The sequence below is a fragment of the Bos taurus genome, chromosome 11 (assembly GCF_002263795.3).
Source record: "Bos taurus isolate L1 Dominette 01449 registration number 42190680 breed Hereford chromosome 11, ARS-UCD2.0, whole genome shotgun sequence".
NCBI lineage: Eukaryota > Metazoa > Chordata > Mammalia > Artiodactyla > Bovidae > Bos > Bos taurus.
The window spans coordinates 617,087-641,427 of record NC_037338.1 but is presented as its reverse complement, the minus strand read 5'-3'; the positions used below and the strand labels follow the sequence as shown (position 1 = coordinate 641,427).

The following is a 24,341-nucleotide window of genomic DNA, read 5'->3' as shown; positions in this document are numbered from 1 at the left end:
TGTGGAAATACACTAAAATTCATTGAACTGTATGTTTTAAATGAGTGAAAATTATGCTGTTTAGCATATATCAATAAAACTTGTATACCTTAAACTTATACAGTGTAGAATGTCAGTTATATTTCAGTAAAACCAGAAGAAAAAGTGGTTTAAAAAAAAAGAGGATGAAAAGGTAACCTACAGATTGGGAGAAAATATTTGCAAATCACATATCTTACAAAGGACCTGTATCTGGGATATATATCATAAAAAATTCTCAAAACTCAACGGTAAAGAAGTTAATTCAAGTAGGAAAAAAACATGAACAGACATTTCACCAAAGAAGATACACAGATGGCAAATAAACACATAAAAAGATGTTCAATATCATTATGGAAGTGCCAATTAATTCCACAATGAGATATGGTTAAAATAAAAAGTGATAACCCAAATGCTGACAATGATGTGGAGAAAGTGGATTATTCATTCACTCCTAGTGGGGATGTACATGGGCTTCCCTGGTGGCTCGGTGGTAAAGAATCCACCTGCAATGCAGAAGACACAGGAGATGCAGGCTTGATCCCTGGGTCAGGAAGATCATCTGGAGGAGGCACGGCAACCCACTCCAGTATTCTTGCCTGGAGAATCCCATGGACAGAGGAGCCTGGTAGGCTACAGTCTATAGTGTCACAAAGAGTCAGACATGACTGAAATGACTGAGCGCATTAGGGATGTATGACAGGGCTATCCTAGACATGGCAGATTCTTACAAAACTAAATATGCACTTTACCATACAACCATGGATTACAACTAAGCGATAAAAAGGAATAAACTATTGATCTATGCAACTCAATAAATAGTTCTCAAGATAATTATGCAAAGTAAAAAAAATAGACCAGATTATAGTTTCCACTTATATATTTTTGAAAGTAAAAAATTACATGGGAGTTCCCTGATGATTCATTGGTTAAGAATCCACCTGCCAATGCGGGGGAACATGGGCTCCATTCCTGGTCTGGGAACTAAGATCCCACATACCTTGAGGCAACTAAGCCTGTGCCCCACAGCTGAGCCCAAGCGGCAATGTCCATCTCCTGTGGTGATACTCTGCTACAGACATACAAGTCTGTACCACTGAAGGAAATTTGTTAAAAAGGGTGTATAGTGTCTGTCTATCAGTTTTGACAACTGCATGTGAATCTACAATTATAAATTGAAAAGTCAAAATTTTTAAATCTTAATATATATAATCATGCTGCTGCTGCTAAGTCACTTCAGTCGTATCCGACTCTGTGCGACCCCATAGACAGCAGCCCATCAGGCTCCCCCGTCCCTGGGATTTTCCAGGCAAGAACACTGGAGTGGGTTGCCATTTCCTCCTCCAATGGATGAAAGTGAAAAGTCAAAGTGAAGTCGCTCAGTCGTGTCCAACTCCTAGCGACCCCATGGACTGCAGCCTACCAGGCTCCTCCGTCCATGGGATTTTCCAGGCAAGAGTACTGGAATGGGGTGCCATGGCCTTCTCCAATATAATCATAGCTAAACACAAATCAAGAAATGTAGTAAACACAGGAAAGATAGAAAAAATAAACAACTTTATTATGGATATTCATCAATTTTTATCACTTTTTGGATATGTGGATGTATCACTTTCATTTAGAAACATGAATTGGTTAGACAAAACAAAAGCTGAGTTTCAGAGCTATTACTGGGGCAAGAGAAAGTGATCCCAGTGTTCAGCCTGGGACACTAACTCCCTCCTCCTGAGGCCCACAGTCTTTTCCTTGAGAGTCTTATAAACCCAAGAGCACTTCCTGGCGGAATAGTGTGACATCATCATGAACTCATGGCAAGGGCTCCGGAATCTCGGAAGCCATGGGATCCTGAACACTTGGCTACAGTCCGTGGTCTTCTCCCGCTGCTGTAAGTCTGCATGTTGAGTAAGGGTGGGGGCCTAGGTCTTGAGGGAGCCTCGTGGTGTTCCCTCAGGGTGGGCATCACTCTTTTCTGTACTAAGGCGAATCTTGGGTCCTGAACTGTGTCCTTCCAAACTGTCACAGTGGATGTGGAAGGGGCCACCTGTGAATTTCCAGATGAGTGACTGGGATGCAGTAGAAATACAAATAGGTCTCAAGTTTGGGGTGCGGGGGGGAGAGAACCAGAGAGGATGTGGGTAAGAGGAGAACAAAATGAATCTGGGGGAAGTGGGGAGAGAGAGTAAAACGATTTCTACAGAGAACTTGCCCTTGAGAACCCTGGGCGCATGTGGACATCATTCAGGGGGAACACTGCCCTCAGAGGCACAGGCGGGACTGGACTTCTGGAGGGGGTGCCCTCTCAATCAGCTTCCAGGACTGTTTCAGACTGGCTTGGGCCACTCTGCTCAGACTTTTGCCAGGCTTGATTGCCCGTGGTTTTATAGTGGTTCACAGGGCTTCCCAGGTGGCCAATGCAGGAGATGCCAGAGGTGGCGATTTGATCCCCTGGTCCAGAAGATCCCCTGGAGAAGGAAATGGCAACCCACTCCAGTATTCTTGTCTGGAAAATTCCATGGACAGAGGAGCCTGGCAGGCTACAGTCCATGGGTTTGCAAAGAATTAAACACAACTGAGCATGCACACAGGTAGAGCTGATAACATAGCATGAAAGGTGGCCCAGTTCGACCCTAATGGAAATGAGACTGAGGCTCAGTGGTGGCTGCCACAAGCCATTCTTCCCTTGAGCACTGGTCAGACACGAGGTTTTTTTAGTATCTATTCACTTATTTATTTGGTTGTACTGGGTCTTAGTTGGGATCTAGTTCCCTGACAATATGGAACTCGAGGCCCCTGCATTGGGAGCATGGAGTCTTAGTCAATGGACCATCAGGGAAGTCCCAGACACAAGTTCTAATCCCAAGTCCAAAGAGCTCTAGCCACAGTTAAGGAGCAAACCTGAGACAAATTACATCATTGCTTCCTCACCTGTAAATAGGCGAGTTATATACTTAACCTCATGCCTCATTATAAGGATTGAATGAGGTAATTCCCAACCACTAAAAAATATCTGAAGTTTACTAAGCAGTCAATAACTGTTAGCTACAGTTATTGCTATTTTAAATATTATTTGGTCTCACAATCAGCAAGTTAAGCAGAAAGAAATGGCCTGGTCAAGGTCAAGTTGGTTTCTTTCTTTTCTTTGCTGCCCAGAAAAGACAGGATCCCTCTGAGCTCCTCATTGGCTGCCTCGGAGACAGCTCCAAGCCAACAGGACTCAGCAAAGAAGAAAAGGGTGTGCATGGAAGGGAAGGCAGGTGCGTGTGGTCATTCGCCACCCCCCCCCCCCACTTTATCCCTGGTCTCTGAATGAAGGTGACAGGTCGCCATGGCTCCAGCATCAATTCCCTGAACTCTCACGACTGTGCATCTGCAGGGTGGGGGAAAGGGTGTCCAGGGTGGGGAGACAGGAGGCCACTCTCTTGTTCACTTTTGTAGTTATTAAAGACACCAATGACCAGAGAATTTCACATTTATCTCCATAGAGGAGTCCCCCAGGCAGAAAGAGCCATGGAAAGAGGCCCAGGAGCACAGGATTTCCCCGGCAAAGAAAGGTAATTATTTACTCAATTCCTACCCTCCTTTATGAGGATTCTGAAGTGGTTTAGTGGGTATAGAATCCACCAGCAATGCAGGAGACACAGGAGATGCAGGTTCAATCCCTGGGTTGGGGAGATCCCCTGGAGGAGGGCAAGGCAACCCACTCCAGTATTCTTGCCTGGAGAATCCCATGGACAGAGGAGCCCAGCAGGCAACAGTTCATGGGATGGCAAAGAGTCGAAGCCAACTGAAACAACCAAGCATGCACACACGCACCCTCCTTCATAGATGAGCACAAAGCAGGTGATGGTCATTCTTATTCTTCAGATATCATATGCAAAGACCTCAAGGTGAGCAAAGCGAAAAGGAAAGAGCCGAGTATTTCCCAGGTGGGTCCCCGCCCCTGACCACACAGGGTCCTTCCTCTCTCCAGCAGCTGCCAGGAATGGGAGCCCTCTGGCCTCCAGTCCTGCCCCTCTGGAGGCTGGCCCTGAGCAGAGAACCAGGAAGATGAGAGGCCGGAAGAGGAAGAAACTAACGGATGTGAAGGCAGGTATGTGTTCTTGGCTTCCCTAGCCCTCCACGAAGCATCAGTTACTGCTGAGCAACCACTGTCATCTTGCCCTCATGGCGGACCTTGGGTGGCAGGATCCCGTCTTCAGGTGAGCTAAAAGGATGGATTCAGGACCTCCCAGGTGGGTCAGATCTTGTTTACACAAGAGTCTTGTGCTCACACAGAGTCTTGTTCCTGCAGCAGCCCACAAGAGCAGCTCCCTGGCCTCCCACCCCAGCTCCTCAGAAGCTGTCTCTGAGTTGAAGTCCTGGAATAAGAGGGAGCAGAGGAGGAACATATGGACTATCGATCACATTGAGGGAACAAAACTCAGGATGAACAAGAGGAGAAGACCTAGCTATCGTCCAGAAGACCAAGAAGCCTTCTACCGACTTCTGGGTGTGTGTTCTGAGCCAGTGGAGGGTCAGGTCTCTTCTTCACCGAGGATCCCAGGGCCCAGGGATTGTGGCCAAGACCCCCTGGGGCTTGGAGCTGGGAGGTGTCCAAGTGGCGCAGCAGCAGATCACCAGGCTTTCATGTTCTGGTTCTGCTGTGGTGCCAACGGGTTTTCCTCTGAGACAAGTTCTTGGAGGGAGAAGAGAAAAAGACTCATGGCTATGTTCAATGATCAAGACAGTTTAGGACAAATCAAGTGGGGAATTCTCTGCCCACATTTATTCCATCCAGTGAAGGTTTTAGAGATCAGTGACGAAAGGATCAACTAGATCTTGCTGCCTTGATGGTCAAAGTGGGAGGAGGCCCAGAATAATTACAAAAGTAAGTAATTTGCCAGTGACAAATGCAGAGAAGGAAAATTCTGGAAAGGCAGTGACACCTGAATATCCATTGGCAGGACTGATGCTGAAGCTGAAGCTCCAGTACTTTGGCCACCTGATGCGAAGAGCTGACTCAGAAAAGACCAACAACATCGGTGACACCTAGGGGCTTCCCAGGGGGCACTAGTGGTAAAGAACCCACCTGCCAAAGCAGGAGACCTACGAGACGGGTTCAAACCCTGGGTCGGGAAGACCCCCTGGAGGAGGGCATGGCAACCCACTCCGGTCTTCTTGCCTGGAGAATCCCACGGACAGGGGAGCCTGGGGGGCTACAGTCCATAGGGTCACAAAGAGTCAGACAGAACTGAAGGGACTTAGCACACAGCACAATGGCACCTAGAGATGGACTGTGGACAAGAGTAGGAGTTTTGTGATACAGATACTCAGGGAAGGTCTGCAGAGGTGACGTCATGACCTGAGGCAGGGCCCAGTGTGGTAGTTTAGGGATGACACACACATGACACTGTCCACTAGCTGCGCGCAGTTATTCAACACTGAATATTTAAACTTCTGAAGCTCAGTTCCTGGTTCTTCTCACCAGCCACATTTCATATGCTCAGTAGCCACACATGGCCAACAACTACTTTTTGCTGCTGCACTGGGTGTTTTTGCTGCATTCAGGCTTTTTGTAGTTTCTGTGAGCAGGCTTCTCCTTGCGGGGGCTTCTCTTGTTGCAGAGCACACGCCCTGTGCTCAGGCTTCACCAATCACAGCACACGGGCTTAGTTGCCTCATGGCATGTGGAACCCTCCCTCCCAGAGCAGGGATCGGACTCGCATCCCCTTCATTGGCAGGCAGATTGCTGTCCACTACACTGCCAGGGGAAGTCCTGACAGCTACCATGCTGGATAGAAAGATCTAGACCATTTTCATCATCACACAGCTGGGAGCCAGGCTTTCGGCTGCTCCCTGTGTCAGGGAGGGCAAAATGATCCACAATCCCTCCATCCTCCCATCTGCGCAAATGTCATTGTCCAGGGTAGAGAGAAGAACGAAGAGGATCTGATATTCTCAGGTCACCACTGGAAAATGGTGACCTCCAAGGGACAACAACTGTAGCCCCCCATGAGCCTGCTGGGGGCAGGTGAGGCCAGGTTATTATCTGCAGGAAGTGGCAGAATCCAGGAGAAAGAGGGCAGGATGCCCAATACCGCCCACCCCAGCTTGGGGGAAGAGTATGAACTCCCCACCGCCCACACAGGGTGCTTGGTTATCAGATGGGGCAGGAAACCCTTGCAGTGTGAGGAAGTGAAAAGAAATGTGGTGCCCAGAGGCCCAAGGCCATATCCAAGCTTTGGCTCCAGGAATACTGTGTTAAAACTTTGAGAACCAGGTTCGTATCTCTTCGTGAAGCACACTTATTAACTCCCATGTGTTGAAGATTAAATAACAATAGCAAACCACCTGCGGCTGAGACCCACTCTCCCTGTGTCAATGGAAAAAACAGCTTTGTCACTCTTGTTAAAGCTCTGAGCCTCCCAGTGGGAAAGAGAGTTGCCTGCACTCCCTGAAATAGAGGAAGGGGGAGAGGCTTCCTGTCCTTCTCCTCCCTGTGAGCTGAAATCCCACAGCCCCAGGCTCGCTGCTCCTGGGCCCTCATCACGCCTCCCTTCCTTTGCAGAGGATCCGGTCATCCAGAGCTTCTTGGAAGCTGACATTTTCCTGAAGGTGTCTGACAAGGTATTCACAGCACTAACATGGGGAGGGACTGAGGGACTGCAGGGTCACCACCCCATGGGCGCAGGGACAGAGGACCAGACGTCAGCCTGGGCAGAAGCCCTGGAGAGACCCACCCCTGGTGCCAGAAAGGAAGGACGGACAAACTGGCAGTGCCCTGCACTGGCCCTGAGCGTCTCCTTCCTGGCTTCCCGTGGTTGGCTCGTCTCCACATGTCAAAGGGCCAGGAGGCCCCCAGCAAGGCCTACCCTGGGTGGCTCTCCCACCTGGGCGGGGGTGGGGCACACAGCCCATTCAGAACGCTCTCCCTGCCATCCAGCCCTGGCCGCCCTCCCCTGCTCTCTGTCTCCACGCAGTACCTGCTGTCCATGGTGGTGGAGTACTTCGGCCGTGTGGGGCTTCCCGGTCACCTCTACAACAGGATCCACTTCTTCCTGGCCCTGTGAGCGCTTCCCCGAGGGCCCCCAGTGGTGGTTCAAGAAGGGGTCACAGGGTCAGAGGAGGGGAAGGCAACCAGTCAGATCCTGGGGTAATGAATGTACCCAGGAGACACCGCGTGCTGCCCAAAGACACAGTGACCCAAGGTGGAGAGCCCCAGGGGAATGACAGCAGCCAGACCCTTGCCCTGGGCTGGACAGGCTTGGAGTTGAGTGCCGTCCTGCCGTCTGGATCCAGGAGCCCCAGCCAATGGGGCTCCCCTGGACCCAGGCCTGGATACCCTGCCCTGGACGCTGGCTCCTCAGGGGGACCTTGGCAGCCTCTCCACTGCCCCCCTTGCCCTGAGGCTGGGAGCCCTTGCGGGGATGAGTCCAGCCTGCCCTCTTTTCTGGTGGCAGCTACATTGCCTCCGACATGGAGGAAGACAACCCCACGTCCAAGCGGAGCATCTTCCAGTTCCTGCTGGGCAGGGAGCACTGGCCAGACCTCTACAAGGAGTTCCTCAAGCTGAAGGTGGAATTCTTCCATGTGATGGGACACCGAGCCTGGGTCACCCCCGAGCTGTGCGAGGAGGTCTGTCGGGGATGAGGGCTGGGGGGCCACACCCCAGAGGTGACGGGCTGGGCCATTCCTCAGGGGGCTTACCCTGCTGTGCTTCCCTTTTAGATCCAGGCTCAGAACCCACATCACTGGGTCTGGAGTCGGGTGCGCCAGTGCGCCCCCTAGGTTCCCACGGAAATGGAGTGGGGAGTGCAGCTGGTCCAAGTGAGTACGGGGCTTCCTGGTGGGGACAACGCCACCCCTCTATGCCCTTGCAGTCACCTCCAGGGCTGGTGGGCATGAGGAAGAAGTGCCACTGCGTCCCTGGATGTATGATTAGCCTAGTAAGCGCTCTGAGAACTCCCGTGGTACAGAAAGTAATTACTGTGTTTATATTAAAATTCTCCCAACGGATTCCATTACGGAATCATGAACTATGCTGTACAAAGTCCCAATTTGCATATCAATCTTTTTTCTTTTTTTAGGAAAACTCTCGAAAGCGCTGATCTAAGTCATGAAAACCTCTGCAGGGTTTTGATCTGAGTTGAAAATTTTAAATATAAATACATGAAAAACAGTGAGGTCATCCTTTCTGGAAAAGGAGCTATTACCCTGGTGGCTCTTGGGGTAAAAAAAAAAAGGAGAAAGATTAATTCCAGCATGTCATCAAAAGTTCTGTGTGCTTTGCTCCCTGGGCTGGGTCCCTGAAGGATGTGGCAGGGTCTAGCCTCTCAAGGATGAAAGGAGCTCCTAGAGCTCTCTGGTGTTTGAACAAGTAAGCTCACTGGAAAATAAAGCAGCACACACGTGGAGCCAACAGAGGACAGCTGCGGAGACTCGGCACCTGACACGCAGCACACTCTTCAGTATCTGTCTTCTTTGCCTTCAATTTCGTTCTTCTGTGTGGATCTACTTTAAGTGAAGGGAGACCTTCCATGAAGGGCATGAGGATCCCTCCGCCTGGGCTGGAACAATCCTGTGAGCTGAGCCCCCACCCCGTCTCACAGCAGGGCGTGGCGGGGCGCACACTGACCCCAGGAGAAAGAAAAGGAGAGACAGAGCAGGGTGGCTGTGTTCTGAGATAAACCGAGTTTGGTATCAAGTTCCATCCATCCCCAGCGTTTTATCTGACAACCAAGCATATGTCAGGACACATATTCCTACCGTACGTATCAGGAGTCTCAAAATTCCAAAGAAAACAGCATTTTTACCACAATACTAAACAGAGAACAGCAGTCACTGGGGCCCCTCCTGGGCCTGGCCATGATAAAGACGACGAGGGTAACGGGGATTCTCCCAGAGGCCGTCCTCTGCGCACCTGGAGCTGCGGTCCTGACAGCCTCCTCACCAGGGGGCCTGCCACCCACCCTGACCCCACTCTAACTGGGGTGCCTCCTTCCCAGGCCTCGGGCAGCCTCAGACAGACAAAGCACTGGATGGGTCTCCAGCTCTCCACAGGCCTACGGACCATCGCGAACTGAACCTGCGGCGCCAAACCAGCTAGTGGTATGATGGCCCCTGGCCTCCCGGTGGGTGTCAGCAACAAGGCCCTGAGCCCAAGGGCCCTGGAAGGGCTGAACAGTAACACGGAGGGGCCCCCATGGAGCCGAGACCAGAGCAGGTGCCTCCATGGAGACTGAGGGCAGATGGAAGGAGAAGGGCTGGGAAGTGCAGCAGCAGGCCTGCACCGCCAGGGAGGAAGAACCTGAAGAGGAGCCCAAAGAAACGCCCAGGCGATGAGGAAAAGAGGTGGAGGCGGGAAGGAGAGAAACCCGGGAGCAGAGAGCACGACCAAGGACACCTGCAGCCAACCTGCTGGAGAGCGGCCACATCCGGTGAGACGGGACACTCCAGCTGAAGGGCCGAGGGCAGACACGGAGCACACGGGCAGGTGGATTGAAGGCTGACAGTGGGAACAGAAGAGAGGGCTCAGCAGTGAAGAACCCTTCTGCCAAGGCAGGAGATGAGGGCTCAGTACCTGGGTCAGGAAGATTCCCCTGGAGAAGGAAATGGCAGCCCAATGAAGTATTCTTGCCAGGGAAACCCTGTGGACAGAGGAGCCTGGCAGGCTACAGTCCACGGGGTTCAAAGAGTTGGACACGACTGAGCGACTTTCACTTTCTTTCGTATGTGTAGCCCCTTTAGGTACAAAGTTTTCTTACTGAGCGGCTGCTATACGGTATTACTGGGTAATTGCCAGACAGAAACTGTTGAGCTCTTCATCTTTTTTTCCCATGAAAATGTCTAATTTTGCCAAGAAATTTCTGCTAAGGTTCCCAGGAACCTCACAGTCAAGTGTTACAACAGTTGGTCTTGTAAAAAGCCAACTCCTTTTGGGAAGCAATACAATTGTTGTTCAATGCTATTTCATGAAGGTTTAGCATTTTCTTCGCGTCTTCGAACCTTCCAGAAGCAAAGGACCACAGTACTTCCAGCCTGCGACACTCAGTCAGTGCTTCCCCAGAAGGCCAAGGTGGAAGCAGCTGAGCTAAGGGGCGGTTCTCTCCCCAGGGTGGCCACTGAGGGGCAAACCCAGAACCGACAGGATTGGACAACAGGCCACACCATGTCCCCACCCACCCTCCTGAGTTCAGTCCTGGGAAGCCCGATTCAAATGGGGCCAACCCCAGAACACTCCAGCGGCTCTGCTAAAAGGTTCCCCTGGCATGTGGGAGGTAACCCAAGGCCTCTTGGAGGTCACCGCTGCTGCAGTGCTGAGAATGGTGCCATCAGCGGAGCTGGTACGGGGATGGCAGGATCGCAAAGAAACGTGCGGGTTTCAGAGACTAGCTGGGCCTGATCATGGAAACGGCAAGTGAACAGCACTGGGAACTCAGGGGAGACTGCCAAGGGGCAAGGGCGGCAAAGCCCAGGGGAGCCGAGTGGTAGGCACTCTGGACACACTGTGTTTGCACCTGGATCATTACATCTGACATAGCATGACAGGGTTTGCTCAGGAGCCCAAGCAGAAAGGGTGCTGATAAAGAGAAGCAGATGGAGGGGCTTCTGGGGCAGAGGATACAGAAGCCCCAGCAGACCTGCAGAAACCCCAAGGCAAGGTGCCATGCAGAGCTGGCATTAACACCCTGCAGCCAGGTGAGCACCTCCACCCTCTTGTCCACCTGCAGCAGCTCCGCCTCCTCTCCCCCCTGTAGGCCACACTCGGCATGTCCCGCTGGCACCTCCGAGGGCACTCTTCTTACCTGGCCCCCATGGGAAATGTGGGTGGAGGCTGAGGAGTGAGGAGGAGGGGGTGAAGATGCCCAGCTGACATCCAGGCACTGCGCAGGGCAGAGGCGGTGACCCACAGGCTGGAGTCTGGAGGGGGTGGCACAGGGCACACCCAGCCCTCCCCTGGGGATCTGCAGATTTCACCCGAGGGCTGGCGCCGCTCTCATCTGATCTCACGGGTGCTAATGACAGTGGATCTGCTCAGGATTCTCCCTTCTTCCTTCAACTCCAGAGTTCTACACATTTACCCAAATACCTGCTTAACCTCAGAAAGGCTACAGTAAGTAGAATGAAAACATTCCTGATAAGTGAGAGATATGCACACACATAAACACAAATGAAAGAAACACGAGTGGCCTTAAGTAGCTTTCAGCCACTGTTCCTGTGACAAGTCCCCCAAGAACACGACTCGCCGGGCCAGGATCCCAGCATGTCAGGGTTCTGAGTGCACACGGTCCAGAGCTCGGCACCTACCCTTAAGAAATGAGATGGCGCCACTGACTACAGAGACGAGGCGGCAGACCACACCTGACTGAGTCCTGGAGAGAAGGCGGTGGAAATCAGGTGCTTATCCACAGATTTTCAGTGCTTTTACTGAACTTAGTATAAAGTTCTTTTCCTAAACTTCCTATTTCATGTTCTAACGTACCATGGAAGAAATAGTTTTAGCTAAGAGAGAAACAGTTTAAGATGGTTGTTGTATGACTAAGAAAGCAGCACACAGACTAATTCAATAAATCTAATTCCAAGAAAATACACACAAAGACCTTTGTTTTTCCAAAGATGTGCAGAGAAAGCAAGAGTCATCTGTCTGCTTTTTAAGGTGTTCATAAACTCTGCCTGGTGCACTAGCCGAGTAACTCACACTTCACCAGCCTCTTCCTGAGTGTCTACTGGACCAGGAAGACGGGCAGTCGTGGACCAAGTTCTCTGTATGAACAGCATGGCCTGGGTGCCCAGGCTTGTCTGGGCAGCGACTGGGGGTCGTGTGGCCTCGGGCCGGCCACCTCCTGCCCTGACCCTCAGGTCTCAGCTACGGAACAAGAGGCAGGACCAGGGGCCACCCAAGGGAGTGTCTGGTGTAGATGCCTGACCAATGGGCTCCCCTCATCTGGAGCCTCCAGGTCCGGCCCTCTTCGCAGCCCCTACTCTGCATGCGCGCCACACTGCACACCAACAGAAGACGCAGCAAAGCGAGAGGATGGCCAACAGCCAGGTCTTCCTCGTCCACGGGCCAGAGCCACGGATGTGGTTTTAGAGGCTTTTACCAAAGAACACTTTTCTGAAGCTCGTGACTGCACTGAGAAGCAGCCACCCTATTTCAGAGTAGGGGGAGCCTGGTCTTGGAAGCAGGAAGGGACAGTCACCTGGGAGCTGTGGGAACCAGCGCGAGTATCTGCATGGTGCAGGAAGTGTTGACACCGCCCCCCCTCCCAGCCTGGGAGAGGCCTCTTAGGAGGCTCTCTTCCCACCTTGCCCCCGGCTCCCTTCCACTGCTGGTTCACAACTGCAGACACAGCAGGCGCAGGGCAACCAGATTCTGTCCCCTCTCCCACTGCTGAGCTGGAGAGATCATCATACAGGGAGGCTTCTCCCACAAAACTTGGTCAGGATGAGGATGGGGAACCCAGAAGAGGCCCGCAAACCTTATGAAGGAGGTAACAAAATCTTCCTGGCTTGGTCTCAGATTGGCCTACGGCCTTCAGTTTCACCCAGCCCCCAGTGGTGTCTCCCGGCTGGCCCACTCAGGATGGGTTTGGCACGTGCGTCGCTTGGAGTCCTGACACGTCCCTTTCTCTAACAATTCCTTCTCCGCTCCATGGCTCTCGTTTCCAGCCCCCATCTGGGCTCCCACACCCAGGGGCTGCCCAGCAGGTTCACCAGCCTCACACCACCACCAGGCTGAGAGATACAAGTCCCGCCCCCTTCTTGCGTCTTCTAGGATGTCAGGAGGTCCCCTGAGCTGGGACATGCCCCTCTCAGCAAGCTGTGAAGTTGGCTGGTCTTCAGGCAAAGGGTGAGAGCGTGGCCTTACTCAAGGAAGACCGGGCAGCACTCAGAAGCTCTGTGAGGCTTCCACCACTGGCGTCCCTGCTCAGGCCTGGAGACCATGCCTCAGAGCTGCTCCCAAGTTCATGCCTTCACTGCTTTGTAAGGCGTTGGAGGTAGGAGCACAGGTGTCAACATCCATCAGGGAAACAGTATTAATGTACTGTTTCTTTAATTACATCCATCTATGGAGGCAATGCCACACATTTCCACCTGTGTAAGCAGAAGAGGTGGACGGACGGAACTAGCAGGAGTGAGGAACCACATTATGACAGATGCCACCAAGACGCACCAGAGTCTGGACCTCCCCTTTGTAAGGGAGCACTTAATGAGGTGGAGGAATTTATTTCCCGCCAACATACAGTAGCAGGAAGTGACAGAGGCCACTTCTGGGTCCACTCGGACCCGGAAGCATTTTTCTTCAACTCTTCCTCCTCCACGGCTATGAGGAGGCTAAAATGTCCTGGGTGGTGGTTATACTCTCAAGATTTTCGGAGAGCCCATGAACAGCTGGCACTGACTTCTCCGATGATTCAGGCATGCTTACTCAGGAGTCAACTGTTCAGAACATCCTCTGTCTCCTCAGGAGGCCTGAGATATAAAGTCAACGCTGTTTCCAGACTGCAACCTTCCAGCCTGCTGAATCCCTGATAAAGCCTGATCACTGCTTCTGTTGACAACATTCTAATGACCGTTCTCCTTCTACATGACAATTCGTAAGTAACTCAAGTCATTCTTCAATCAGAGAAAAGCTTACAAGTTACAAACAACTCAGAGTGAAGACACCAATAGCTGCCCAGTACTGACTTCTTTAGGTCCTGGCTCAAATGAAATTTTCATAATCTACCCTTTTTTTCTTCTATTTTTAATTAGAAGAAAAACTTTTAAATGTGAAGGAAGCACATTTCACCCTCTCAATCAGCCACTTCGCCCTTGATTCACACGTGAGGGTAAGACAGTAAAGGTCTGAATAAGAACCACTGTGCACACTTTTGGGATGCAAGGAGCAAACACCATTTAGGTTTTTGTCAAAATCTCATTGGAAACATTTCTATTTGTTTTAATTTTCACTTTTAAAATTAACTGTAGAATCTCACAATTCAGGATGTGGAAACATGAAATCATAAGATAGACCTTGCAGCTTTGATTAGTTTAAGGTCCCACTGGCCATTTAAGGAGGCAGAGGGCATCTCAGAATTTAGACAACAGGAAGTTTTCTTTTTCTTAGTCCGGAAACCTGAAGCTGGAGACATCTTATACAAATACCGTTCCTCATCATCTAGTCCAGAAACTTGATGTGGGTGTACATTCTCTAAATCCTGGGTGGAAATGAACTTTTATTTTAAAATATAATTTCTGAAGACGTCTCTGTAGTGAGAATTTTGCATTTTCTCTAGAGCAGGATTCGTGCTGGGCAGTTCTTTACTAAGGTAGAAATCTCTTCCTGCTTAAGATGATCCTTCATACTACGGCACTGTCACAGGATGAGCAAGCTTACAGTGGTGACACCTTCAGTTCAGTTCAGTTCAGTCGCTCAGTCGTGTCCGACTCTTTGCGACCCCATGAATCGTAGCACGCCAGGCCTCCCTGTCCCTCACCAACTCCCGGAGTTCACTGAGACTCACGTCCATCGAGTCAGTGATGCCATCCAGCCATCTCATCCTCTGTCGTCCCCTTCTCCTCCTGCCCCCAATCCCTCCCAGCATCAGAGTCTTTTCCAATGAGTCAACTCTTCGCATGTGGTGACACCTTAGGAAATGATAAAAGCCCTTTGTTGCTGCAGAAAGTAAAATTATATAACAGAGCCTTTTAAAAAACAAATACATTACTGTATGTAAAACAGTTAATGGGAAGTTACACAGGAGTGCAACACAGTGCTCAGTGACAACTCAGAGGGATGAGATGGAGTGAGGGGGAGGGAGGTTCAAGACGGAGCGGGTGTATGTATGCTTATGGCTGATTCACACTCTTGTATGGTAGAAGCCAACAGGATGTCGTACAGCAATTATCCTCCAATTAAAAATAAATTAAAAAAAAAAATAGTGCACATCTCCATAATGCCCCGTGCAAAAAACTGCCTTCCTGAGCATAAAGCCACTTCACCTGAATCACCAGAGCTGAAAGATTCCAAAAACTAATATACACCCCAGTGCCCACTGCTCTACTCTGAAAAATCTTAATCATCAAGAGTTTTGAAAACAAACCAAAACATTTTATTTACAAAAGTAAAATTTCAACTAATTTTTATATATCCTATCACGTTAATGCCGACAGCAACAGAGTCTCTGGGATATTTGAAACACTTGGATTTTTAAAATACACTGAGGTCTGTGCAGCTCATTCCCCCCAGCTATATTATAAAACTTAGAAAGGTTTCTTTAGCTTTGTCGTTTGGTCACATTTTTTGTGCAGAAGTCACGCTTCAGGGTAGGCTTACCACCAGCCATGATCACATAACCATTGGCTGTGGGTTTCCAAGGAGCAGAGGAGCCAATCTCAGCAAGGCCCGCACTGGCATCTTCAGCTGTTTAAATTTGAAGAGGAGTTCCGCAAAGCTTGTGCTCCCTGAAGAAATGGAATGGAAGGGAAGGGTCACACGTCACTCAACAAAGTCAGCCTCTTTCAAGGAAGCTTCAGACACACAATCACTTCTAAAGTTGGTATTCTTCTCTTTGAAAACAACTGTTAAAAGACACTACTTACCTTACGGATTTCCCTCATACACTCTAGGAGATGATTTGATAAAAAACTTTAATTTATTCCATTCTGTACTTCTGAAACTGACATAACTATATGTGAAACAATACTATCTACATACACATATTATTTAAATATAATAAATAAATACACCCAGTGCCTCCTTGGTGGCTCAGATGTAAGGAATCCACCTGCCAATGCAGGAGATACAGGTTCAATCCCTGGATTAGGAAGATCCCCTGGAGAAGGAAATGGCAACCTGTTTCAGTATTCTTGCTTGGAAATCCCCATGGACAGAGGAGACTGGTGGGCTACAGTCCAAGGGTCACAAAGAGTCAGATATGACTTAGCAAATAAACATCAACAGATTTCCTAAGAGCTCGTTAAAACCAAAGACAGGGAACAAATGCATAAGAGCTATGAAAACACCTCCAATGTTCTGATACACTATGGACCATTCAGACTTAATGTGACCATCACTCTGGTTAGGTTTAAACATTTCTCCTAGTACCTGTTTCCTATTTGCTCTGCCTGTTCTCTGCTCTCCTCTCCCTCTTTTGGACTGAGTACTTTTTATGACTCCATTATACCTCCTCTGTTGCTTACTAGCTCTAACTCTGTTTTCTTATTTTTAGTGTTTGCTTTTTGATTTATAGTATTATCTTTACCACGGATTACCTTCAAGTGAGATTACACCTATTCACAGGTAGTGAGAGCCTTATGGCTATACTTCCATTTCTTCCCACCCAGTCTTTGTGCTACGATTATACACGTCACTTTTCAGAATTTACAAACACCAGTAGTACATTGTTATCATTTTTATGAGTCAGTTGTCTTCTAAAAAGTAGTTTGAAAGAAACAAACCTTATGTATATACTCATGTAGTGACCATTTTCTGCTCCTCATTCCTTTGTGTAGATCCGTATTTCCATCTGGTATTATTTTCCTTCTGTCTAAAGGACTTACTATGACATTTCCAGTAGTGTGGGTCTGCTGGTTATGATTTCTTTCAGCTTCTGTGGTCTTTTTTTTTTTTTAAGATATTTTTGCTGGGCATAGTGTTTTTCCTTTGAGTTCTTTACAGATGTTACTCCATTAACTTATCACTGGCCATGCTTCCTATGAAGAATATGCACTCTTATTTCTGTTTCTCTGTAACATGCTCTTTTCCTCTGGCTGCTTTTAAGATTTTTGGGGGACAATTTATTACATACCTTAGCATAACTTTATGTTTCTCAGACTTTGGATTCGTTGGACTTGAAACAGTTTTCACCAAACTTGGAAACTTTCCAGCTGTTATTTCATCAAGTATTTTTTTCTGTCCCTCTCCCCCATTTTTCTCTTCAGGGACTTCAATCTCTTGTAAACTGGATATTTGAAGTACCAGAATTTCTTCCTCCATTTTTAATGCTCTGTTCCCTTTTTTACAATTTTTTTTCTTTTTGCACTTCATTTTGCATAGTTTCTAATGCTGTGTCTTCAAACTCACAATTATTTTATTCTGCAATGTCTAATCTGCTATCAATCCAATTCAGTGTATTTTTCTCCTCAGAAGTATAGTTTTCATCTCTAAAAGTTCAATTAGATTCTTTTTGTATCTTCTATATCTCTTAATGTTTTGAAGTATGGAACAAAGTTATAATACCTGTTTTAATGTCCTTGTCTGCTAACTAACATCCACTGATTTCTCACCTCTTTCATTATAAGTTGTTTTCCTGTTCCTCTGTATGCCAGACATCAATGCGGGGTGCTGGATATTTTCATATTTCTGTATTCTTGAACTTTGTTCCTGAATGTAGTCACATTACTTGAAAAAAGTTTAATCCTTTTGTGTTGTGCTTTTAATATTTTTTTAGGTGGGATTAGAACTCTGTTTAGTTTAAGGCTAAATATTTCCCATTATTGAGGCAAGATGTTCCTGAGTAAGGCCACTTGAATTGTGAAGTTGTGGGAACAGGCCCTGTTCCTGTTGTTGTTCAGTCGCTAAATTATGTCTGATTCCCCGAGACCCCATGGACTATAGCAGGCCAGGTTTCCCTGTCCTTCACCATCTCCCTGAGTTTGCTCAAACTTATGTCCACTGAGTCGATGACGCCATCCAACCATCTCACCCTCTGTTAGCCCCTTGTCCTCCAGCTCTCAATCTTTCCCAGCATCAGGATCTTTCCCAGTGAGTTGGCTCTTTTCATCCAGATGTAAAAAGTACTGGAGCTTCAGCTTCAGGATCAGTCCTTCCAATGAATATTCAGGGTTGATTTCCTTTAGGATTGATTGGCTTGATCTCCGTGCTATCCAAGGGACTCTCAAGAGTCTTCTCCAGCACCACAATTCAAAAGCATCAATTCTCTGGTGCTCAGACTTCTTTATGCTTCAACTCTCACATCCATACATGACTGCTCCAAAACCATAGCTTTGCCTATATGCACCTCTGTCAGCAAAGTGATGTCTCTGCTTTTTAATACGCTGTCCAGGTTTGTCATAGCTTTCCTTCCAAGGAGCCAGAATCTTCTAATTTTGTGGCTGCAGTCACCATCAGCAGTGATTTTTGGAGTCCAAGAAAACAAAATCTGCCACTGTTTCCACTGTTTGTGAATCTGCATAAACTGGGAATGTGCCCTCTAATCCATCTGGAGAGTTCTTCCTCAGCCTCGGGAAATTTCTTCACATGCGTGTGCTGAGCAATAAAGACGCTCCTAATATTGGAGGGGGACCCTCTGCATGTGTCTGGCATTCTCCGTCTGCTGCTCTTTCCTCTCCGGCACTCCATCATGTAAACTCTAGCTCCTTTGGCTCCCTGCATTCTCAGCTGTCGGAGTCCTCCAGGTTCTTCCTGGGTGCCCTCTCCTTGTCTCCCCGCCCCCGCCCCAGTCTGGAAACAGTCAAGGCGATTAGCTGGGGCAATCACAGAGCTAATCTCATTGTTTCTCATCTCTTAGGGGTCACTCTTCTTCACTGCCTGATACAAAAGCCATTGATTCATATGCAGTGTCCAGGATTTTCTGCCTTTTTGTTTTTTTGTTTCAGGTGGTATAGTAAATCAGATCTCTGTTACTCCATCCTGGATGAAAAAGGAAGTCTATGCTTAAAAATTTTTTTTGTCTGTTTAGTAGAGACTATTATGCAACTAGGTGTGGTTTTCCTTGCATTTATCTTGCATAGGGGTCCATCATCCATTTTTCAAAATTCTTAGCCTCTGTCTCTTCAAATGTTGCTTCTCTTTTTCTCTCTCCTCATTGTGGGATACATGCATGTCTGACTTCACTGTACTTCAAATGTCTCTTCCTCTCTTTTCTGAATTTGATACTCATTTTTCTCTCTGTGCTTCGAACTGTTTACTTTCTACACACCTGTCCTCCAGTTCATTTATCTGCTATGTCTAATATGCTAACTAACCTACATAACAAATTCTTTTTTTTCACCCTGCTGGAATGGCTTTTGGAGTCTGTTCCTCTACCAGATACTGAACCTGGGCCATGGGCAACCACTGGGCTGCCAGGCAATTCTCTACATACTGAATTCTTAGTTATATTTTTCAGTTCTAGAATTTCCTTTAACTCTTTCTTACAGATTCCAAATTTCTGGTGAAATTCTTCATCTTTCCCTCTATTTTCTTGGAAATATTAGTCATAGTAACTCCAGACACTGAAGTAATCTAAGTCTGATAACTCCAATATGTGGATCACATTCAAGCCTGTTTCTATATTACCCTTTTTCCCCTTATGTCTTTTCATTTTGATTCAGCACTGATACTGTGAATTAAAAATTACACAAGTTCAAGAGGTATTTTCTTCCTCCTATAAAGGTTAATTTTTCTTCTATCAGCTCTGTCCTAGACTGGTCTTAGGGCTGGTCTGTCTGGGAGGCTTACCAAAGCCTCCACCGTGGCGGGCTGCGAGCACTGCCCTCTGTTTCCTCGGCACTGCAGTGCTGCTGAAATCGCCGCTTGTATTTTAGTGTCCTGGTTTCGCTAGATTTCCTGAAGTTTTACCCTGTGCGCGTGCAGGCTAAGGTTTGATAAACGCCTCAAGGGAAGAGAGCACCCAGGTTTTGCGTTTTGAACTCCTATGGTTTCCTCCATCGGGGATTCTGCTCCGTAAGCCCCAGGCCTGGGCAGTGATTAATCCAACCTCCGGCTCCTCCGCCCAGCAGCACTGCTGCTTTTTCTGCATCTCCACTTCTTCTAACGAATCTGCTTTTTCTGCGTCTCCACTTCTTCTAACGAATCTGCTTTTTCTGCGTCTCCACTTCTTCTAACGAGTCTGCTTTTTCTGCGTCTCCACTTCTTCTAACGAGTCTGCTTTTTCTGCGTCTCCACTTCTTCTAACGAATCTGCTTTTTCTGCGTCTCCACTTCTTCTAACGAGTCTGCTAAGTGCCTTTGGGAGAATGCCAGAGTAAATACGGAGCTTCTCAAATGCTTCCCTTCTCTCAGGAATTCTTTTTCCTCAGTCAAGTCCAGCTAGTAGGGTTGCCACCAATGCCTTTAAGCTTTATGAAGATGTCCACTTTTATATTAGCTTTTTTGTGTGCGGGAGAGTCTGTCTAATACAAGCAATTCCATTGTGGCCACAACTAGAGGTCTCTAAACAGTGCATTTTTTTCTGAGGTTTTCAAGACAGACAGGTATCAATAATGTCATTACACTTTAAATGATTAAATGGACAGATTTTGTATCTGATTCTACAGTCTGAAAAATACAGTCAGATGCTAAAACTTCAAACTCTGTTATGGAAATATTCAAATACATACAAAATTAGACTGCTATCATTTCAAAGTTTTATAATATTAGAAATTAATATTATGTGTTTTTTAAAAATATAAACTGAAAACCCAGAAAATAAAGAAAAATAACTAGTAAAAGTCAATTAACAGAGAGGAACAATATGAATGTTAGCTTATTAGTATATACTGGTATTTGGGGCCCTGTAAAGAATCTGTCCTCTTCTGAATGGAAATAAAGGTTTATGTATATGGAAAGCTCAGGTAGTTTTATTAGAGACTTTTGGTTTTGTTTTCTGAGAAAAAAATGTCAACAATAACCTCCAAACATGAATGAAGCCAAAAATCTAACTAGAGAAAATAATGCAGTAGAAGTTCCTCCTACCAAGAAGCTAAACCCATCAGTGGGCAACACAGGCGTGAAGAGAGGGCCCAGAGGCAGTTACCTTCCAGGCCTATGGACGGCAGGTGCTGCGGGGCCGGCACGGAGTGGTAGACCAGGAAGCAGGCCAGCATGCTCAGCTGCGACTCCTCGCAGGGCTGCCCGCTGAGGTAGGCGTGCACACACCTGTCACCTCCAGCTGTGAGGGAGACACACATGGAACAGAGCCAACTGATTACACCACGGAGAGGCACAAGGAACGAATTCTTATTATTATTTTCTCATCAAGAGCTCACTGAGCACCTACCATATATCAGACAGTTCCTATGCTGGGCATTAACATTACTGCGGTAAACCAGCCAGAGTGCCCATCACTGCAGAGTTTAGCGTGTTGTAGGGGACAGAGATAGCATAGACCTAACATCAAACAGATGCTAATTACAAATCAGGATGAGTGCCATCGAGATGCAGTGGTCACCACGGTCATCTTCCTGGATACCCACTCTGCCACCTTTCCCTCCTTGCTCATACGTGAGGGGACTGGATCCTGATTCATCTTGGTCAGAGGTTCTCAAACTTTAACAAACATCAGAATCACCCGGAGGACTGATTAAAACACAGATGAGTGGACCCCAACAATTTCCTGGATGGGGCCAGGGAAACTGTATTTCCAGCAAGCTCCCAAGCGATCCTGCTGCTGCTGTTCCAGAACCCACGCTGTGAGAACCACGGGTCTGGGGATATCCAGGCAGTGCCACTCCCCAACACATTGACTGGTTCAGGGACAGGCAGACAGACATTCAGGGCGAGTGACACACTCTGCCCTCAGAAACGATCAAGGAAAGTACATGAGTTTCAGTTCAGAGACACAAGGAGATGCCCGACAACATGTCTGCTAGAGGCTTGCAGGAAACAAATTTCTTCATTCTTACGGAAACGCGCAGCTTGTGGCAAAGAACTGTTACTGTTCTGCCATCAGGAAAAAGTACTCTGAGGATAAAGTCATGGCACAGAGCATAACTGATGGAACCTCAGAGAGACAGAGCTGGAGCCACTGCAGTAAGACGTCCCTTCAGCCTACAGTCACTGTCGACTTCCAATTACGTTAAGTTTGTATGTGTCCTACTGTTTGAGCCGGGCTCCTCTGGTGGCTCAGCGGTAAAGAATCCGCCTGCCAATGCAGGAAACATGGGTTCAATCTCTGGGTCAGGAAGATCCCCTGGAGAAGGAAATGGCAACCCACTCTAGTATTTTTGCCTGAGAAATCCCATGGTGAACTACAGTCCATAGGGTCGCAAAGAGTTGGACACGACTCAGTGACTAAACAACACTTTTTGAGCCAAGCTGAGTCAGGCCTGCTGCTTCTTGCAGATAAAAAAATTCTGATACAGAGAAAAAAGTTGAGAGAGAGAAAGAGAGGAGTGAAAATGGCAGGAAAGGTGCCTGAGGCAGTGTGGTCACAGAGGCCTGGGAGGAAGGGGCATATTTACATGGAGGCTGTGAGAATGAGCATGAGTTGGGGAGGCAGAGAATGAGAGGAAAAGGTTCTTGGGATGGGAAGCAGCTCCTTCACCAGTCCTGTGGTGAGAAAGAGCTCTGTGCTTTCGGGGAAGTGGAAGGGACCAGGGGGCCTGAGTAGAGTTTATGAGGAGCGGGTGGTACAAAAAAGAGGCTATGGAGAGAGACAGAGGCCTTGCTGGTCATACAGGGCCTGGTAGCAAATGGTAAAGATTTTTTTCACAACTGAATCAGCAGCCTTTGCAAGATTTTAAGCCGGAGAGTTAGATCCATTTACTCTTCAGAAGACCACTGTCAGCTGACTAGAGACGGCGAGAGGGAGATGAGAGTAAAAAGCAGGAAGACGTGCAGGAGGCTTCAACCGTCTTTGTCCAGGCAAGAACACATCACTGTTATAAGACAGAAGTGGCAAAATGTGGACAGATTTACGAGATGTTTAAGAGTTAGGAATGAAAGGCTAAGGTAATGGATTGGCTACCACAGAAAAGAAGAGAAGCAGAGGGAGGAGGGGGCAACAGTGACTCCCAGAAAGGCAAGGAAGGACAGACCGTGAAACAGGGACAAAACAGAATTTGTCTTTTAACAATTGGTAAGTGGGAAAGCGAGCTGTCACAAAAGTCAAGAAAGATCACTTTCCTTAAGAAGGAGATGGAGTGCCAAGAACACTACCAGAAGCCCACTGGACCTAACAGGAGGATGTCAGTCTGGTGGGAGGTGGGACACCTGGGCGGCAGCACGAGGCCTGATAAAAGGAGCAAGAGAGGCCCTGCTTTGGCAGCTTCTCGGCAGAGGCAAGAGGGAACACAGCCACTCAGCTCCCTGTCCAGGACTTTCTGTTTCGCTGATTTTCTCTACTGTTTTTCTGTTTTCAATTTCATTGATTCCTGCTCTTAAATGCTTGCTTTGGGTTGATTTTGCCTTTCTTTTTCTAATTTCTTGAAGTAAGAACTCAGATTAGTGATTTGAGACTTTCTCAATGTAAGCATTTAGGGCTATGAATTTCCTTCTTGATACTGCTTTAGCAGGAAGATTTACACTACAAAATTTCAAAATTTACTCTAAACCTACAGTAATTCAGAGGGTGTCTGGTAAAAAGACAAACAGATCAATGGTACAGAACTGAGTCCAGACACAGACTTACACTTACACTTACACAGTCTACTGATTTTCAACAAAGGCCCCAAAGCAATTCAATGAGGAAAAAAGTCATTTGCACAAATGGTCCTGAAACAACTAGATATCCATATTTAAAGTTAAAAAAAAAAAAGGACCAATCCTATCTCACCCCATGTAAAAAAAAATCAGTTTGAGACAAATCATAGATCTAAATACAAAAAATCAAACTATAGAGCTTTTAATATTAAACTTAAAAAAAAAAAAACTTCATGACCTAGAGTAGGAAAGATTTCTTAACACCCAGAAAATAATAACCCTAAAACAAACTGATAAATTTGACTTCATCAAAACTTAAAACTTCTGTTTATCAAAAAACACTCTGGAAAAAATAGGCCAGGCATAAAGTAGGAGAACATAACTGCAAAACATATTTGACAAAGAACTTTCAGCCAGAATATATAAAAACTCCTACAACTCAATAATCATAGGACAGCCAATTTTAAACATGGGTAAAGGTTTCAAAGCTCAAAGTTTCCCTGGTGGCTCAGACAGTAAAGCATCTGCCTACAATGCAGGAGACCTGGGTTCGAGACCTGAGTTCAGTCCCTGGGTCAGGAAAATCTCCTGGAGAAGGAAATGGCAGCCCACTCCAGTATTCTTGCCTGGAAAATCCCCTGGACAGAGGAGCCTGGTGGGCTACAGTCAATGGGGTCACAAAGAGTCGGACACAACTGAGCAACTTCACTTCACTTCAGCAGTAAAGAGTCCACTTGCCAATGCAGGAGATGCAGGTCTGAGCCCTGGGTTGGGAAGATCCCTAGAGAAGGAAATGGCAACCCACTCCAGTATTCTTGCCTGGAGAATCCCACGGACAGAGGAGGCTGGCAGGCTACATACAGTCCATGGAGTTTCACAAAAGTCTGACATGGCTTAGTGCTAAATAATAGCAACAATAAAGGTTTGAAAAGATACTTTGCAAAGGATGTATGAGTAACAAATAAACACATACAAAAATAATTAGCATGATGAGT

At 47.5% G+C, this 24,341-nt stretch overlaps 2 protein-coding genes across 5 annotated transcripts in view; one reads left to right on the top strand and one right to left on the bottom strand.

Moving 5' to 3' along the window:
* The first annotated feature begins 1,842 nt into the window (after positions 1 to 1,842).
* Positions 1,843 to 10,800, top strand: LOC112448731 (putative speedy protein E7). Its single transcript, XM_024999271.2, has 10 exons — positions 1,843 to 1,903; positions 3,169 to 3,272; positions 3,501 to 3,569; positions 3,989 to 4,108; positions 4,310 to 4,507; positions 6,566 to 6,624; positions 6,978 to 7,063; positions 7,458 to 7,632; positions 7,726 to 7,824; positions 8,085 to 10,800. The coding sequence occupies exons 2-9, from the start codon at positions 3,257 to 3,259 to the stop codon at positions 7,783 to 7,785; spliced, it is 783 nt and encodes a 260-aa protein (XP_024855039.1). The 5' UTR covers positions 1,843 to 1,903; positions 3,169 to 3,256; the 3' UTR covers positions 7,786 to 7,824; positions 8,085 to 10,800.
* Positions 10,801 to 13,895: 3,095 nt separating this feature from the next.
* ANAPC1 (anaphase promoting complex subunit 1) overlaps positions 13,896 to 24,341 on the bottom strand; it is a 101,308-nt gene continuing 90,862 nt past the window's right edge. For all 4 annotated transcript variants that reach the window (XM_005212369.5, XM_010809765.4, XM_010809766.4 and 1 more), the window contains exons 47-48: positions 20,741 to 20,875; positions 13,896 to 15,444 (exon numbers count right to left, since the gene is read on the bottom strand). In XM_005212369.5, the coding sequence (XP_005212426.1) occupies positions 15,329 to 15,444; positions 20,741 to 20,875 (251 nt within the window). In that variant the 3' untranslated portion in view covers positions 13,896 to 15,328. The remainder of the gene's footprint in view (positions 15,445 to 20,740; positions 20,876 to 24,341) is intronic.

What these genes read in the sequence shown, in the direction of transcription:
- LOC112448731 (XM_024999271.2), top strand. An exon ending in GATTTCCCCGGCAAAGAAAG is followed by an intron (nt 3,570 to 3,988) that starts GTAATTATTTAC and finishes TCCTCTCTCCAG; the next exon opens with CAGCTGCCAGGAATGGGAGC. An exon ending in AGCCTTCTACCGACTTCTGG is followed by an intron (nt 4,508 to 6,565) that starts GTGTGTGTTCTG and finishes CTTCCTTTGCAG; the next exon opens with AGGATCCGGTCATCCAGAGC.